This window comes from Chlorocebus sabaeus, chromosome 20 (genome assembly GCF_047675955.1).
Source record: "Chlorocebus sabaeus isolate Y175 chromosome 20, mChlSab1.0.hap1, whole genome shotgun sequence".
Lineage (NCBI taxonomy): Eukaryota > Metazoa > Chordata > Mammalia > Primates > Cercopithecidae > Chlorocebus > Chlorocebus sabaeus.
In genome coordinates, this window is record NC_132923.1 from 1,014,457 (window position 1) to 1,028,666 (window position 14,210).

At 45.0% G+C, this 14,210-nt stretch overlaps 1 protein-coding gene across 3 annotated transcripts in view; it reads right to left on the reverse strand.

The window, feature by feature from the left end:
- Window positions 1-14,210, reverse strand: part of LOC103223662 (carboxyl-terminal PDZ ligand of neuronal nitric oxide synthase protein) — a 317,588-nt gene that overhangs the window by 85,400 nt on the left and 217,978 nt on the right. For all 3 annotated transcript variants that reach the window (XM_007976364.3, XM_007976366.3, XM_007976365.3), the window contains one exon: window positions 12,019-12,111. In XM_007976364.3, the coding sequence (XP_007974555.1) occupies window positions 12,019-12,111 (93 nt within the window). The remainder of the gene's footprint in view (window positions 1-12,018; window positions 12,112-14,210) is intronic.

Below are 14,210 nucleotides of genomic sequence, written 5' to 3' on the forward strand. Positions count from 1 at the left end.
ACATCTCTGTTATCTTGGTGTTAGCACCAATTGATTGTCTTTTCTTCATAGAAATTGAGATTTTCCTCATTCCTGGTAAAGTGAGTGATTTTCAATTGAAGCCTAGACATTTTGAGTATTGTAAGACTCTAGATGTTATTTAAACTTTCTGTATTCACTGTCTTACTGTGATACTAAACAGGGGAAGGAGTAGGATGCCACCTTATTACCCCCAGAAGGGAGTTAAGGCTGGGTTCCCACTCGGCCTCTGCTGATACACAGGGGAAGCAAGCTCCTCATTACTGCCGGGTGTGGGCGGGAGTTCTAGGTCCCCACTGGGCTTCCAATTAGGGGTAGGGGTGCCTTGGAGTTCCCACATGGCATCTACTGACAACATACACAGTCAGTGGCTTCATGACTGCAGGCCAGCGGTAGAAGTGTAGCTTCTCCAGACACCACATGGGAAACGGGAGCGAGAAGGGTGGTGCGGGACACTCGTTACCAGCTGGCAGGGAAGAAGGGCCTGGCCCCCTTCTCAGCCTTTGGTGGCACCACCGGAGGGGCGGTGTTGGGGCACCTCATTACAGCCCAACAAGGGTGGAAGCCTGGGCTCCGGCTCGGTCACAGGGGCCTGGGTGGCGGTGCGGCCGGTCTTCCGTGGATTGTTTGGCTGGAAGAGAGTGGTTATTGTGGACAGTTTTCTGCCTTGTTGTGCTGCCCCTTTTCTCCTCTTTGGCTGGAGAGAGCAGGCTCTTGTTGGGGCTTTTATGCCTGTTCCTACTGGCATGTGTGAGTTGCCAGCTTCTTCAGCTCTGCATCTGGGATGTATGAGGTGAAATAAACCCAGGGAATTCACAACTATGTAGTTTGTGGGTCCCTAGGTTCCTAGCCAGGCTGCCCTCTCTCCACCTCTCAGAACCTTCGGATGTTGATTTTATATATAACGTCTAGGGTTTTCAGCTGTACTTAGCAGGAGGAATAGGGTAAAATGCATCTACTTGGTCTTCCCAGAAGTAAAAGTCTGGTTCCTATATCTATCATGTTTTTTGTTTGTTTGTTTTGTTGTTGTTGTTGTTTTTTAAAAAAAAAACCTACAGTTGCCTTGGCTCCACCTCTTGAGAGACAAGAATACAGTGGGTCAGAGGTAAGGCCCGATAATCTGTAGCTTTAACAAACATTTCAAGTGGTGCTGATGTGACCCTAGGGTTGAGAGCCACTGCTACACACCAAAGAAAGACTGGACTGAAATCCTCAGCCAGAGGGTCTCTTTCACACACCACACACTGCTTTGGAGTCTCAGGCCTGGCACAGGGAGCTCCCCTGACATTTCAGAGAGTCAACTGACCACAGTCCCACTGTCTCAGGCCAGGGCCCACCTCAGTGTACTCAGGAAGTGGCTGCTGTGGCTTAAACACTTGGTGGGGCGTCAGTAGACGTGCTTTGCTCCTGAGAGAACGCATCTTTACTTCTTTCATGCTCTTATCATCAAGGCAGTCTGCTCCCAACAGTCCTTGCAGCTCTGGTGTGATTTTCAAAGTGACCGAGCCAATGACCCAATACACCAAAGAGGCTGTGAACTCCAACCAGCCACATGCCCTGTCCCCTTCTGAGGAAAGCAGCCCCAAAGAGGGTCTGAATGAGGGTGGTTTGGTTTATGCTGCACACGTCTGAGGAAGCCAACTGTGCTAACCTGGCCATGACTGTCTGGGGTCGGGATCCCCACCTGACTGACCATGGGGAGCCAGCAAGGGGCTGGCATTAAACCACTCAATCATTGAGCTCTACAGTAAAAAGACCCAACTCTACCCAATCGATTCCTCTCTCTGGGGAATATCAAATCCTAAGTGGAGTCTAAGCTGAGCCCCATAACGGTGGACAGTTTTTGTGACCAGTGACTCTATTTCCACTCACACTGGCGGCAACACTGAGGGAGAGGATGCGTCGGGTGCCAGCTCATGTTTCCTCCAAGCCTTGCAATGCACCTCCGTTATCAAAGCTAACCCGGGCAAGCCTCTTCTCGGCAATTCTATAGAATGTAACTAAGACATTCATTAAAAGGAAAGAATAATGAGGCAAAATAATACAGAACAACTATTTTCTTTCTCTGGCAGATGTGAATAGGAGGACAGAGAAACCAGGTTCCCAGGGCCCCTTGGGTTAATTTAATGAGAAAGAGCATTGGCACGGTCTACAGAAGCCAAAACATACTTTACTTTTAAAAGAAGTCCCAGAACCCATATAGAAAGTCCTGAAGAAGGGGAAAACCAAAAGGATCTTTTCACCAACCTACTTATTTTCGTTTTCTGAAGATCTCATTAAAATCTAGTCCTGTCACTTTACAGACCTTCATCCTTGGATGAAAAATATTAAATCTATGAGGAGATCAGGAAATTATCAAGATAACTCAATGGGTTTGGGGAGTAGCAGGGACTCACCAGTGTTTTGGTTATTCAAGGAACTAATGCAAATACTGTTGGAGCTTTGTTTTTGAGATGGAGTCTCGCTCTGTCGCCAGGCTGGAGTGCAGTGCCGCAATCTTGGCTCACTGCAACCTCTGCCTCCCGGGTTCAAGCGATTCTCCTGCCTCAGTCTCCCAAGTAGCTGGGACTACAGGCACACGTCACCATGCCCAGCTAATTTTTGTATATTTAGTAGAGATGGGGTTTCACCATGTTGGCCAGGCTGGTCTTGAACTCCTAAGCTCAGGTGATCCGCCTGCTTCGGCCTCCCAAAGTGCTGGGATTACAGGCATGAGCCACTGCACCCGGCCACTGTTGGATCTTTTTAACCCAATCTCCTCAAGGCCTACATGATAGTCCAAGAACTTTAGAACTAAAGGGTCTCCACCCCTCCCCCACTGCACCTCTTTCAAATAATACCCTGAGGAGTGCAGTCACTCAAGCAAGGTGTCACCCCTTGTTAGTAGCCCAGCCAAGAGTAAAAACAAATTCTCCTGATGTTTGGACTAGTGCTGACTCCACTACTCTGGCACAATTCATAGGCAATGCAATATAATGAATGGCTTAACTTAGAGGGAGGCCCCGCTTCACGTATCTCACGTGACTTTATGATTGTCACCAATGTCTTAATTCAAGAACAATTTGATTCTTCCTTTCTCTTGGTCTGAAATTGTGTCTTTTATTGCCTCTATTTTGCAAGTATTTCAAAGAAAAAAAACAAAACAACACAAACAAACCAGCCCCTCCTCACTTCTCTATATGGAAATACTCTTCTAAGGAAAAACAATTACAAAAAAAAAAAAAAAATTTGAAATGAGAAGAAAAACAGGAAGAAAAACGAATTTCCCAGACCTATGGGATCATAAATCAAAGTTGGTTTCAAAAATAGATAGGACAGAGATGCATTACTGAACAATAACTGCAGCCAAACTCAGTTTAACTGTCTTTGAAGTCTTTTTTTTTTTTCCTTTAAAAAAAAAAAATGCTTGAAAATAAAGACCAGGGGCGCGGTGGCTCACGCCTGTAATCCCAGCACTTTGGGAGGCCGAGACGGGTGCATCACGAGGTCAGGAGATCGAGACCATCCTGGCTAACATGGTGAAACCCTGTCTCTACTAAAAAATACAAAAAACTAGCCGGGCGAGGTGGCGGGCGCCTGTAGTCCCAGCTACTCGGGAGGCTGAGGCAGGAGAATGGCGTGAACCCGGGAGGTGGAGCTTGCAGTGAGCTGAGATCCGGCCTCTGCACTCCAGCCTGGGCGACAGAGCGAGACTCCGTCTAAAAAAAAAAAAAAAAAAAAAAAAGAAAATAAAGACTTGGAGTCTTGGTAGCTATGTGAGGGAAATTTCAGTTTTGCTACTCACTGTCCAGGATCAGCTGTGGTCTCCATGATATGCCAGGAAATGAGGACAATTTCAGTTCAGATGGGAATGGAAGGAAAGAGGAGGAGAAAGAGAGGAGGAAAGGAGGGGACACACACCTCTAAAGCTGTCAGCACCTCTCTGAGTACCTTCTGGGCAAAGGGGTACCTTCACAGGCTTATTTACTGCAAACAGCCCAGGGGAGCCGCAGGACTGGGCACTAGCAGGGCTGGTCTTCAGCCTCCTTCCACCACGAGTGCAGGCTCAGGCAGGGCTCCCACCGGAGCAGGAGCACTAGCAGCAGCAGCAGCAGTGGTGAGGCCAATACGCTAAGTGCTCAAGGAGACAAAGATTGGCCTCTTCACTCACTCCAGAAATAAAGCAAATGGAGACAAAATTATGAGTGGGGAGGGAGTGCCTGGTGGAGCAGATTAATTAGTCCTAGGGGCAACTGCCTGGCATTCTGCCATGCCCCAACTCTGTATGTGGATATGTGTAACTCCTTTCTCTTATTCCTGTGCCCTCCGTGCCTGTCAAGGACACTCACGGCACTGCTGAGCCTTTTAGGAGGTCTCTAAACTAGAGTTTATTAACCTATCTCTCTTTCTGTGCCATCTCCTCCCTTCCCCTCTTCTCTTTGTTTATGAATTCCTTACTCCAGGGTATTTTTAAAAGTCAGTGAGATAGAGGGAGTAGCTTAACTTGAAGGAAGGCTCAACTTCATATCTTGGTTAGTAAACATTTTCTGGAGTGAGAAAGGAAGGTGTGATCACAGAGTGTACACCACAGACCTCCAGTCACAGGGAGGTGCACCCAAGGGCCCCAGCTGCTGCACTCTGAAATTCATTATCATGTTGGTTCAGGAGCTATGCTTTCCACAGACTGATCCAGCCAGTGACTGAGAATGGAGGGATACTAACGCAGGCCTGTTCCTGGGAGATGTGCGGATCCAGACAGACAACTTTGGCTTCTGGACACCCCGAAGCCTTGCCAAGCCTTTCTCAGACCGCACTGCAGTCTAAGAGCCTTTTGCTAACCTTCCTTCCTTCCTTCCTTCCTCCCCTCTCTCTTGCACTCAGGGGCAGGCCTCCCTGCAGCCTGACGGCCCTCCCAGCCTTTCTCAGATGCTTCCTCATTTTCTCCCACAGGCATTTAACAATGTCTTAGCATCACCTTCTCAGAGGACCTAGACTAACACAGAAAGTGAGAAGGTGAGAAAGCAAAGATACAGGAAAGTCATCTGTATCTGCTTCGTTTTTCATTCTCATAGTTGATATGGGGAAAAAAGTCCTTTCCTCCATTTAGGGAAAGAACTTCTACATAACGCTTTCAGATTACTAAAATTGGTCTCCACCTTAAAGGTGACCACTGAGGCTCAGAGAAGTTGACTTATTTCCCTCCAAGGCCACCTAGTCCAGTGATAAATAAAATCCAACTCTTCTACCTACAGTCTGCAGGTAGTCTGCAACTCCAAATGATGAAATCAGTCTTTCACTGTCCACTACCAGGAAGTTCTTTGCTTTCCACAGAGGAAGGGGATAAAGGGCTTGCTCTGTATGCTTTTGTAAGACCACTGAATGGGGTAAGCGCAACTTTGATATAGGACCTTCTCTTTCCTTTATCTGTTGAGTGCAAATATCAAGTCCTTCACGGAAATTCACAGCCACTTTGTCATTCTAAAAGTTCCTGGCAAGGAATGTTATATGGGAACTGGTTTAGAGGTAGGTCTTCCTAGAACCGTGCCAAGAAGAGAAAACAGAGTCAGGAATAATTATCACAGTGGTCCTTTCTCCTTTTGACATGTGGAAATGGATATGGCATCTCTGAAGCCCTTCCTCAGGAATGCTAAAGTAGAGGAGAAATTTGTACTGACATTCATTTCCTATCCCTACTAGAAATTATCAGTAGGCATATCACAAAGCCTGCAAGCTTCACAATGATTCATGCAGCATTATTCAAGCACCTAATAGCAGTGGTGACTTAAAAAAAAATTGCAAAGGCCATATAAACTCAGTTTGACAACTTCTCCATGCTTCTAGATAGAATGGGATTACACTGAAAATAAAGCTATCTCTGTCCTTCAGGTATAACCTATGGATATAGGAACGTGCATTTCAAAATTGAAGCAGTAATAAATCCTCCCACGATGTGCACAATTCCTAATAGGCCTGTTTTTAAAGTAGCAGAAAATAAAGATGGCCAAGAAACACAATATGGTGGAAAGAAGACTGGATGAAGTTTAGGGCCTAGATTCACACCCTGGATGTCAGTAACTACCCGGGTGTCCTCAGGGACAGTCACTGGACTTCTCTTATCCTCTGTTGCTACATCTAATCAATTAGAGGATCAGGCTAAATCATTTTTTAAGTCTCCTTTACTCCTCTTTGGCTAAATTCTGGTTCTATAATTCTGAGTGCCTCCTTTTCTTAATTCGATCTGACTTCTGTGTTTCCATAGTAACCAGCACTACTGTTTGGGCAGGAACATAGTTTCCCTGTGATGTAATGCACCCATGACAGAGTACAGGTTAGGAGTTAAAGACTCCAGCTTAATTAATTAGGCTTTTCCTATGGAGTGGTTATTATCCAAAAGGGTCCAAAAAGACCAGTCACATACACAGCAACAGAGCAGTGGAAAGAATCTGCTCGGAATTTAAGTAAGACAAGGTTCGAACCTTGACTTCACCACTGATAGGATCTGAGATTCAGGCAAGTTGCTCAATATGCTTTTGAACAATCATAAGAATGGTATCTACCTAACAGGACAGTTGTAGGATTTGTTAAGTGTAAACATGCATCAAACAAGGCCTGGGCAATAGCAGGTACTCAACATCAGAGTTAGCTATTACTATTAGCTGTTCTCATTATCACCTTAGTGTGTAATTACTTACATCAGTTTGCTCCCTCTGGTCTTCCACTTTTCCAAACAGATGAAATAAGATTTGAGGGAGGACATGGTCCCTGCCCCCTAAAGCTAACAACCTATGGGGGAAAGAGATAAATAACTGCAACGCAATTTTATAAAACCTGTAATAGATCTATGCGTGCATACAGTGACAAAGAATAATTTTGCAGGGAAGAGTTCATATCTAATATCCTTATATAACCTATGCAGATTCTTGAACATGGTAGACACACAATGAATTAATGAAAATGATGGTGCCTTTTTAGAATGTTGCCTTAGGAGATCCCAACAAAGTTATTGGTTCATAAGAGAAACCATATAAAACTGAAGCCCTTTGGGTCCTTTATTAGAAAAATCCCTTGGATGAAGTTCAAGACTAGTCTTTCTTATTCAGGATTCCACTCCCTAGCAAATGGTGCTATAGTGTGAGTCCAGTATTATAATAACTAATCATTATATATACATGAAAAAGATAATTACTTGAGCCTAGATGCGAGTTGAAGAAAATGTGCTGGTTGAGAGACATCAAAGTACAGCTAATTATCTTAGTAACTGAGTTTACATCACAAATTCAACCTAAGATTCATAAAGAATTTGAAATTCATGATCTACTGGCATCAGTTCAAGATGACAGCATTTTTAGATATTTGTTATTATAAACAAAAAGATATTTTTTACATCTCAATGAGAGTTGATTATATCTGGCCACTGCCTACACTAGTATAATGCAGTCTGAAGATTACAGTCACCTGAACAAATCCTACGATTAATGCTATGGAATTAGCAATTTTTATGGAAGCCTTCCTATATTTGAGAAAGGATCTCATCCTTGTCTTTTTTTCTTTCTTTCTTTTAAACTGGCAGATTGACAGGAAGAAAAAGAGGAAGGACAATATGATAAAGGTAACAAACTAGACTTCATTTGGTCCAATTGCTAAGTACTTATTTTTTCATAATTTAATGACATTACTACACACAAATAATATTCAATCATGCAGCTAGCGAACAGCCACAATTACTGAAAACATAATACATATGTCTGGTGCCCAGGCAAGTGCTGGGCTTACAAAGATGGCTCCTGCCCTTAAAAAGTTCATTGGAGGGCAGGGACTCAATGAACACAGTTCTCAGCCAGCAAACACATCACCATTCACCAGTTACAGAAAGGCTGGAGAAAGAGGAGGCTGGATGGCTGCTTCAGAGATGTTGGACCTCAGAGGGTCCCCTCCTGCCCTAGAAGATTGGGAAACAACAACATAGTGATCCACTCAGACTCCAGGGGCTGTTTTTGTTTTGTTTTGTTTTGTTTTTGTGGTTTGTTGTTGTGGTGTTGGTAGTCCAGTAGGTTCTTAAAGACCTAAATACATGCAGGTGACCTATATATACACACAAATAACAAAAAGCACGGTTCCAGAGCTGGCACAGAGTATTTGAGCTAGAAAAGCTAAAGTGATCACCTAATTGAACTCTTCACAGTTGAAGCTGAGAGAGGCAAAATAACATGCTTAGAACCACAGGCCAGGAAGGGTACAGCCAGGACTGAAACCCAGGTCTTCTCAAATGGGCTGAGGGTTCCTCCCAGCTTGTCACACTGACCCAGTGAAAATCAACAAGCTAATTGTGGGAGGAGAGGACTATTCAACGTTTTTACCCACTAGCCTGGCACGAGCACCAACGAATCAGTGGGCAATGTCAGGCCGTACATAGTACCATTGCCTCACAGCTGAATACAGGCTACGGCTGTCTCTACACCTACAGCTACTTGGCAAAGAGCTCTAGTTCTTAACCTAATCATGATGGTGATCAGTGAAATTTGCCAAGTATTCCATTTCCTTGGAGAAAATTGTGCATTTACACAATAGCATGTCTACTCTCACCTCTCTCAATTCTATAAGCAGAGAGAGAGAGAGAGAGAGAGAGAGAGAGAGAGAGAGAAAGTGTGCATGTATCTGAGTGTAGTGGTAGCATTAAGATACCAGAGAACTGTCACAAGAGAACAAGATGACAAAAAGGCTGATTGCTGTTCATGTGCATTCATCTGTCTGAGATGGTGTAAAATGAACCCTGTGATTAAAGGCATTATTCAAATCACAGCCATGGCCCTGAAACGGACACTAAATGTGGGTGCAGGAAACAAGATGGGCGGCTCCATTTTCCCAAGCCTGGCATCAGAAGAGTTAGATCTAGGAAAGACCTGCTAGACCGTCTCTTTTCTGGGCCAGCAGGAGGGTGAAGCCACACTGGAGATTATCCAGGATATAGTTTCAAAGTGAATCATGAGGTCCCATGCACTCCCTCAGGGAGACGCTACTCCAGCCTGGCTTTCATGTGCTTAGTGAAGGCGGGGCAGCTTATCTACAAGTGATACCTCAGTGCACCACTGCCTCATGTGATCCAACCTCAGTTTTCTCACATGCACAGTGGGGAAGCCACCACATATGGTAAAGGTACATGGGAGAGACAGTGAGGTAGGAAACAAGACTGTGCCCTAAGGACAAAACTATGAAGTTTCCCCATGATGGACAACAGAGGTGTATGAAGATATCTGAAAGGGACAGAGCAGCCCCTAGGACAGCAGGTGTTTACATTTAACCTAATCAAAAGAAAACAGGCTGGGCTCAGTGGCTCACACCTGTAATCCTAGCACTTTGGGAGGCTGAAGTGGGTGGATCAGCTGAGGTCAGGGGTTCGAGACCACCTGGCCACCATGGCGAAACCCTGTCTACTAAAAATATAAAAATTAGCTGGGCGTGGTGGCAGGCGCCAGTAATCACAGCTACTTGGGAGGCTGAGGCAGGAGAATCACTTGAACCCAGGGGCTAGAGGTTGCAGTGAGCCAAGATTGCACCATTTCACTCCAGCCTGGGCAAAAGAGCGAAACTCCACCAAGGAAGGAAGGAAGGAAGGGAGGGAGGGAGGGAGGGAGGGCGGGCGGGCAGGCAGGCAGGCAAGCAAACAAAGATATGTCAGTCAGAAATGGATACGTAGTGAGGTGGTGGGAAGATTCTGGGAGTGTCAGCCATGGAAGTATAGAAGTCAGAGAGACACAGAAGCAAACCCTGGCAGGGTCTGTCGGACAGACTCCAGGAAAAGCATCTGCCCAATGGGGCCACTAGGAAGATTCACTGGCCCCGTTTATTGTGGAGCCTGAGGCCAGCAGGCTGATTACTTCATTTCTATGCTCACCCAGCAACCCTATAATAATTTGCCTTCTCCCATCACCTGCCTCTAGTGGAAAGAAAACATGCTTGTCAGGATAGTGTGAGTATTTGGTCCAGGAGACTGTTGCATGTGTCAGAGTGAATTAAGAAACTCTTAGTTTAGTTCATACATCAGCCTCTTTTGAGCTTTGTCAGTGTAAGTTAGCCTCCTAAGGCTCACAGGTTCGAAATGGATGAATCTGAACTTCTGACCTGAAAGGCTGACAGCTCAGCCTCCAGCGGGCTGTTCAGTGAGAAAACCATCTGCGTGGCTGCTTCTCCCAGTGACTGGGAGCCATGATGCTGACCAACAGAAACGTCCACAGAGACTGCTGAAGGGCTGGGTGACGATGGGTGTGAAAGCATCATGCAGCCTGGAAAGCGCCCACAAACAGCAATCATTTTATAGGCTGTTACATGAGGGCCCTGAGCCACCAGTCCCCTCACAGGAAGGGCTGAGGAAAGTCATCTTACACATGTGACAAAATTAGCCCATTTTTTTCCTCTGAGGATATCTCTTGCTCAAATTCGTATGTTGTCATCCACAATTTCTTTAACAGGGCTTGACAGGCCTCGGCTTGCTTCAGCAACTGTCCTGTTGAGGAACTCCTAGAGGACAATACTCTAAAGATGGTCCCATGATTGTCCACTCCGTACATACATGTGAGAGGAGAAGAGGCAAAACAGATGTCCCCAGAGGAAGAACAAGATAGGGCCCATGCACACAGTAAAGGTTACAAAAGCAAATATATTTAATTTGCTATACTTGTGAATTTTGAAGAAGTTGGTTCTTTTATAAACAGTGTATCTTTTTTCTACATACTTGTAGCATCATAGCCATAAAACACTTTCTAAAACCACCAATGAAAGTTTTGAGGGAGCATGAAAGAACAAGTTTTGGATTAAGATATAAGAGACCTTTATAACCATCCAGAGAGGAAAGGGGCTGCCTCAGGAAGTAGTAAATTTCCCATTACTACAGGTGTCCAATCATACACTGGACAATGCCCCTTGTAAGGACGTTATAAAGAAGATTTAAACCCTTGGATTGATATGATAAGTCCCCTTTAAGATCCCTCTCAGCTATATGGTTCTTCAAATTTACGTTGCCTACTATGATGCGTCTGTCTTTGCTTCCATAACCTCCACACTCTCCCTCTACCCCTGAGATTCAAGGTCTGCTTTAAGTCCCATTTGAATTAAGAGCAACTGAGATTTGGAACCAAAAGAAGCTCAGGAGGTCTATGTAGGAGTATGACATGGTGCTACCATCAATAAATGTAAAACAAAGGCATCATAAATAAAAAATAAAAACATCAGCAGAGTTGAGAAACAGGGACAAAAAGGACTCCTCATATATCCTCAATCAGCCAAGCTCTTTTCTGTTTCTTTTTGGAAACACACATCCTCCCACCAAACGGATCTAGCCTTTCCAAGGGGTTAATGTTACCCTGCCACAACCACATACAACTGGTACAAAACAGACAAGTGTTTAAACAGCATATGCTCACTTGCTTGTCTCTCCCCAACTCAGAGGAATGGATGAATCCCCCTGCCCATCCTCCCGACCTGGCCAACCCTACCATCCCTGCACACGGAGTAGCAGTGGCTGGGTCTTGAGGGACGATGTAAATATGGGCTGCAACAGGATGCAAGGACACATGTGGGCGACGGGGAGTGGGCGCTGCATGGCACCTGGGGTGGGACTGAAGGTTGCTCCTGCAATCGAAGAGGACAGCTGCTGAGGAAGCCTCCTCTTGCTCCCCAATCCCACTGAACCCTGCTATTCTCACTAAAATTGAAAATATTTCCTACCATCAGGACTCAAAGATAAAGGTATGAAAATGGGGAGGGGGTTTGAAGGCATGGATGACAGGAGATGACTCCCATCACCTGGGGTACCAGGACTGACTGAGCCAATCGGTGACTAGGCCTTTGGCCCCGCCTCACCCTACACTCTGCAGCAGCCTCTCAGCACCGTTGCTGCTCAAAGCAGAAGAGTTTGCCAGATAAAGGAGGGATTCTCTCTGGAGGGGTGCCCGGAAGAAAAAGGTACCCCATGCCTACCTCCCCTGCTTTCCTCTTCACCTCAGATTCTGGTTCAGAGCCACTTACCTTTTTCTTCTTCTTCAGAATGACTTTCACTCCATCCACTGAAACCATAATGCTCACTTTCTTCTTCTTGATGTTCTTGGCTTTAAACTCATACTGCAAGAGAGAAGAAAACAAAAAGAAAGTGCAATCTGATGAGATCAGTGCATCTACACAGACTCAGCTAGTCCACGCCTGGAAAAAACATCCCCAGATAGGTGTGGCAAACAGCTCCCGGGGGCAGGGAGCACCTCGGGGGATGTAAAAGCAGGTGGATGTCTGCAGGCAGGGCCCAGGCAATCTCTGGGTTAGAAACGGGACTCTGAATAGTCAATATCACTTCTCAGTTATCAGCTAGGGTAGATGGACCTCAACTACCCTCATGAAATGAAAACATAGTCTACTTGCAATATCCCATAAAAAATCAGAACCTTCCCTCAATAACTCCTTCTATCATTTAATGACTTCCACAGTCAGGCAAGTATTCCTAGTGTCTCATCAAAGGCTGCTGAAACTACATTCCATCCTCAGCAAAGACTAACAGCTGGCACCAATCTTCACATCAGGGTTTTTTACACACTGAAAGATAATTATGAATTCTAAATTACTCCCTACAAGTTCAATTTCAAATTTCCTTTATCTGTGAGTCAGTCTACAAGTCTACCCACAGCCCTGTTAGCCTGAAGATTTTGGCACATCTAGAAAAGATATGGCCTCACAAACCATGTATTTGTTAGGTATTATTTAATTATATTTTTAATTGACAAATAATTGTACATATTCATGGGGTATATAGTGACAACCCCTGTGTCTTGAACTCTTTATTTGTAGTCCTAGACAGGGATGCTCCAACCACAGCCCCATACTGCTGATGGATGTTGGCCTCATCCTCAATCTCAGCTCTTTCTGGTACATTTGTTTATTCACAGCCATCTCTTACACTTGTGTAGCTATTCATAACTGGTGGTATAATTCTACATTCTCCTCAGTGAACTTCATTTTGAGTACTTCTCCAGTTTATTAAAATCATTTTCCTCTGATTCCCATCTTACTGTCACCACCTAGCAAACTTCACTTGAAAGTTCTCTAATCAAACATCTGGGCTACAGATTAAAAATTAAGAAACCCACGACCCAAAGCCCACCCACATCTCTTCTCTAGGACCTTTTATACTCAAGACACCTGGAACAAGACACCTAGCACCTTGACAGTGCATCTGAAACCTAGTTATTTCTACAGTTAGTGTTGATAGGCTTGAATCTAATCCATTCTAATGAGATAAAAACATAGCCTACTTTGGAAATCTCATTAGAAATCCAGAACTTTCTCTTCGCTGTGCCTTTTAATATTCTGATGTTACAAACTCAACTCAGAGCTTCCTACTATCCTGAATCTATCCTTTTCATTAAAATCTCAGATCTTCTATTCCACTGTACAGAGTTATCGTTGATACTTCTTGGTTATCTGTTTCTACAAGAAACGTTCTTGTCTCTACAAGAATAGGACCTCACTAACTGAGGTAAGAGATCCTTCTTCACATTGTCATTGCAGGCTCTGGTCACAGCTGATTTGAGGGTCCTGGTGACAGCAACCTACATCACTAGTGACCTATAGCCTACATCACTCCCAGCGTGGTGGTCACTTCCCCACCTCCACACTACCCTGTCAGTAGCTCTTCTTTTACTAAGGGGCCCTGGAAGAAGAGCAAACCAGAGCAGCAAACACACGGGGACAGAAGGAAACTCTGCTTCAGCCCGGGAACTCAGGTCAATTAACAGTAAAGAGTAAAGGGGAAACGGGTGGCAGGGAGGGAGATGGAGACAGAGAAGGAGAGGTACATCTGACAGGATTTTTTTTTGCACTGGAGTCTGGCTTAGGTAGGACAGGACCTCAGCCATGTAACAAATTCCTCTCTAGGTCGGCAGCCACAAACCAGTGAAGGTTAAAGTTGGTTTGATTGGCGTGCACTTGAGGACATGGCTCCAGTTTGCAGTGTGTCACCCTGACTGCAGCATTCTGCTCAGCTGCAGTGCTGGATGAACTCAAATAACCTCTGGGTGGGAGAACCGGCATGACAATCTGCAAGTCTGCTGACTTTGGCCTTGTGCCTACTGGGAGAGGTGAACCAGCTACATTTCCTGATCATACCTGCGTTTACCTCCAGTCACTTGGGCTTTAATAAACACAAACTTCTAGCTGCACCTCCCTTCCGAACG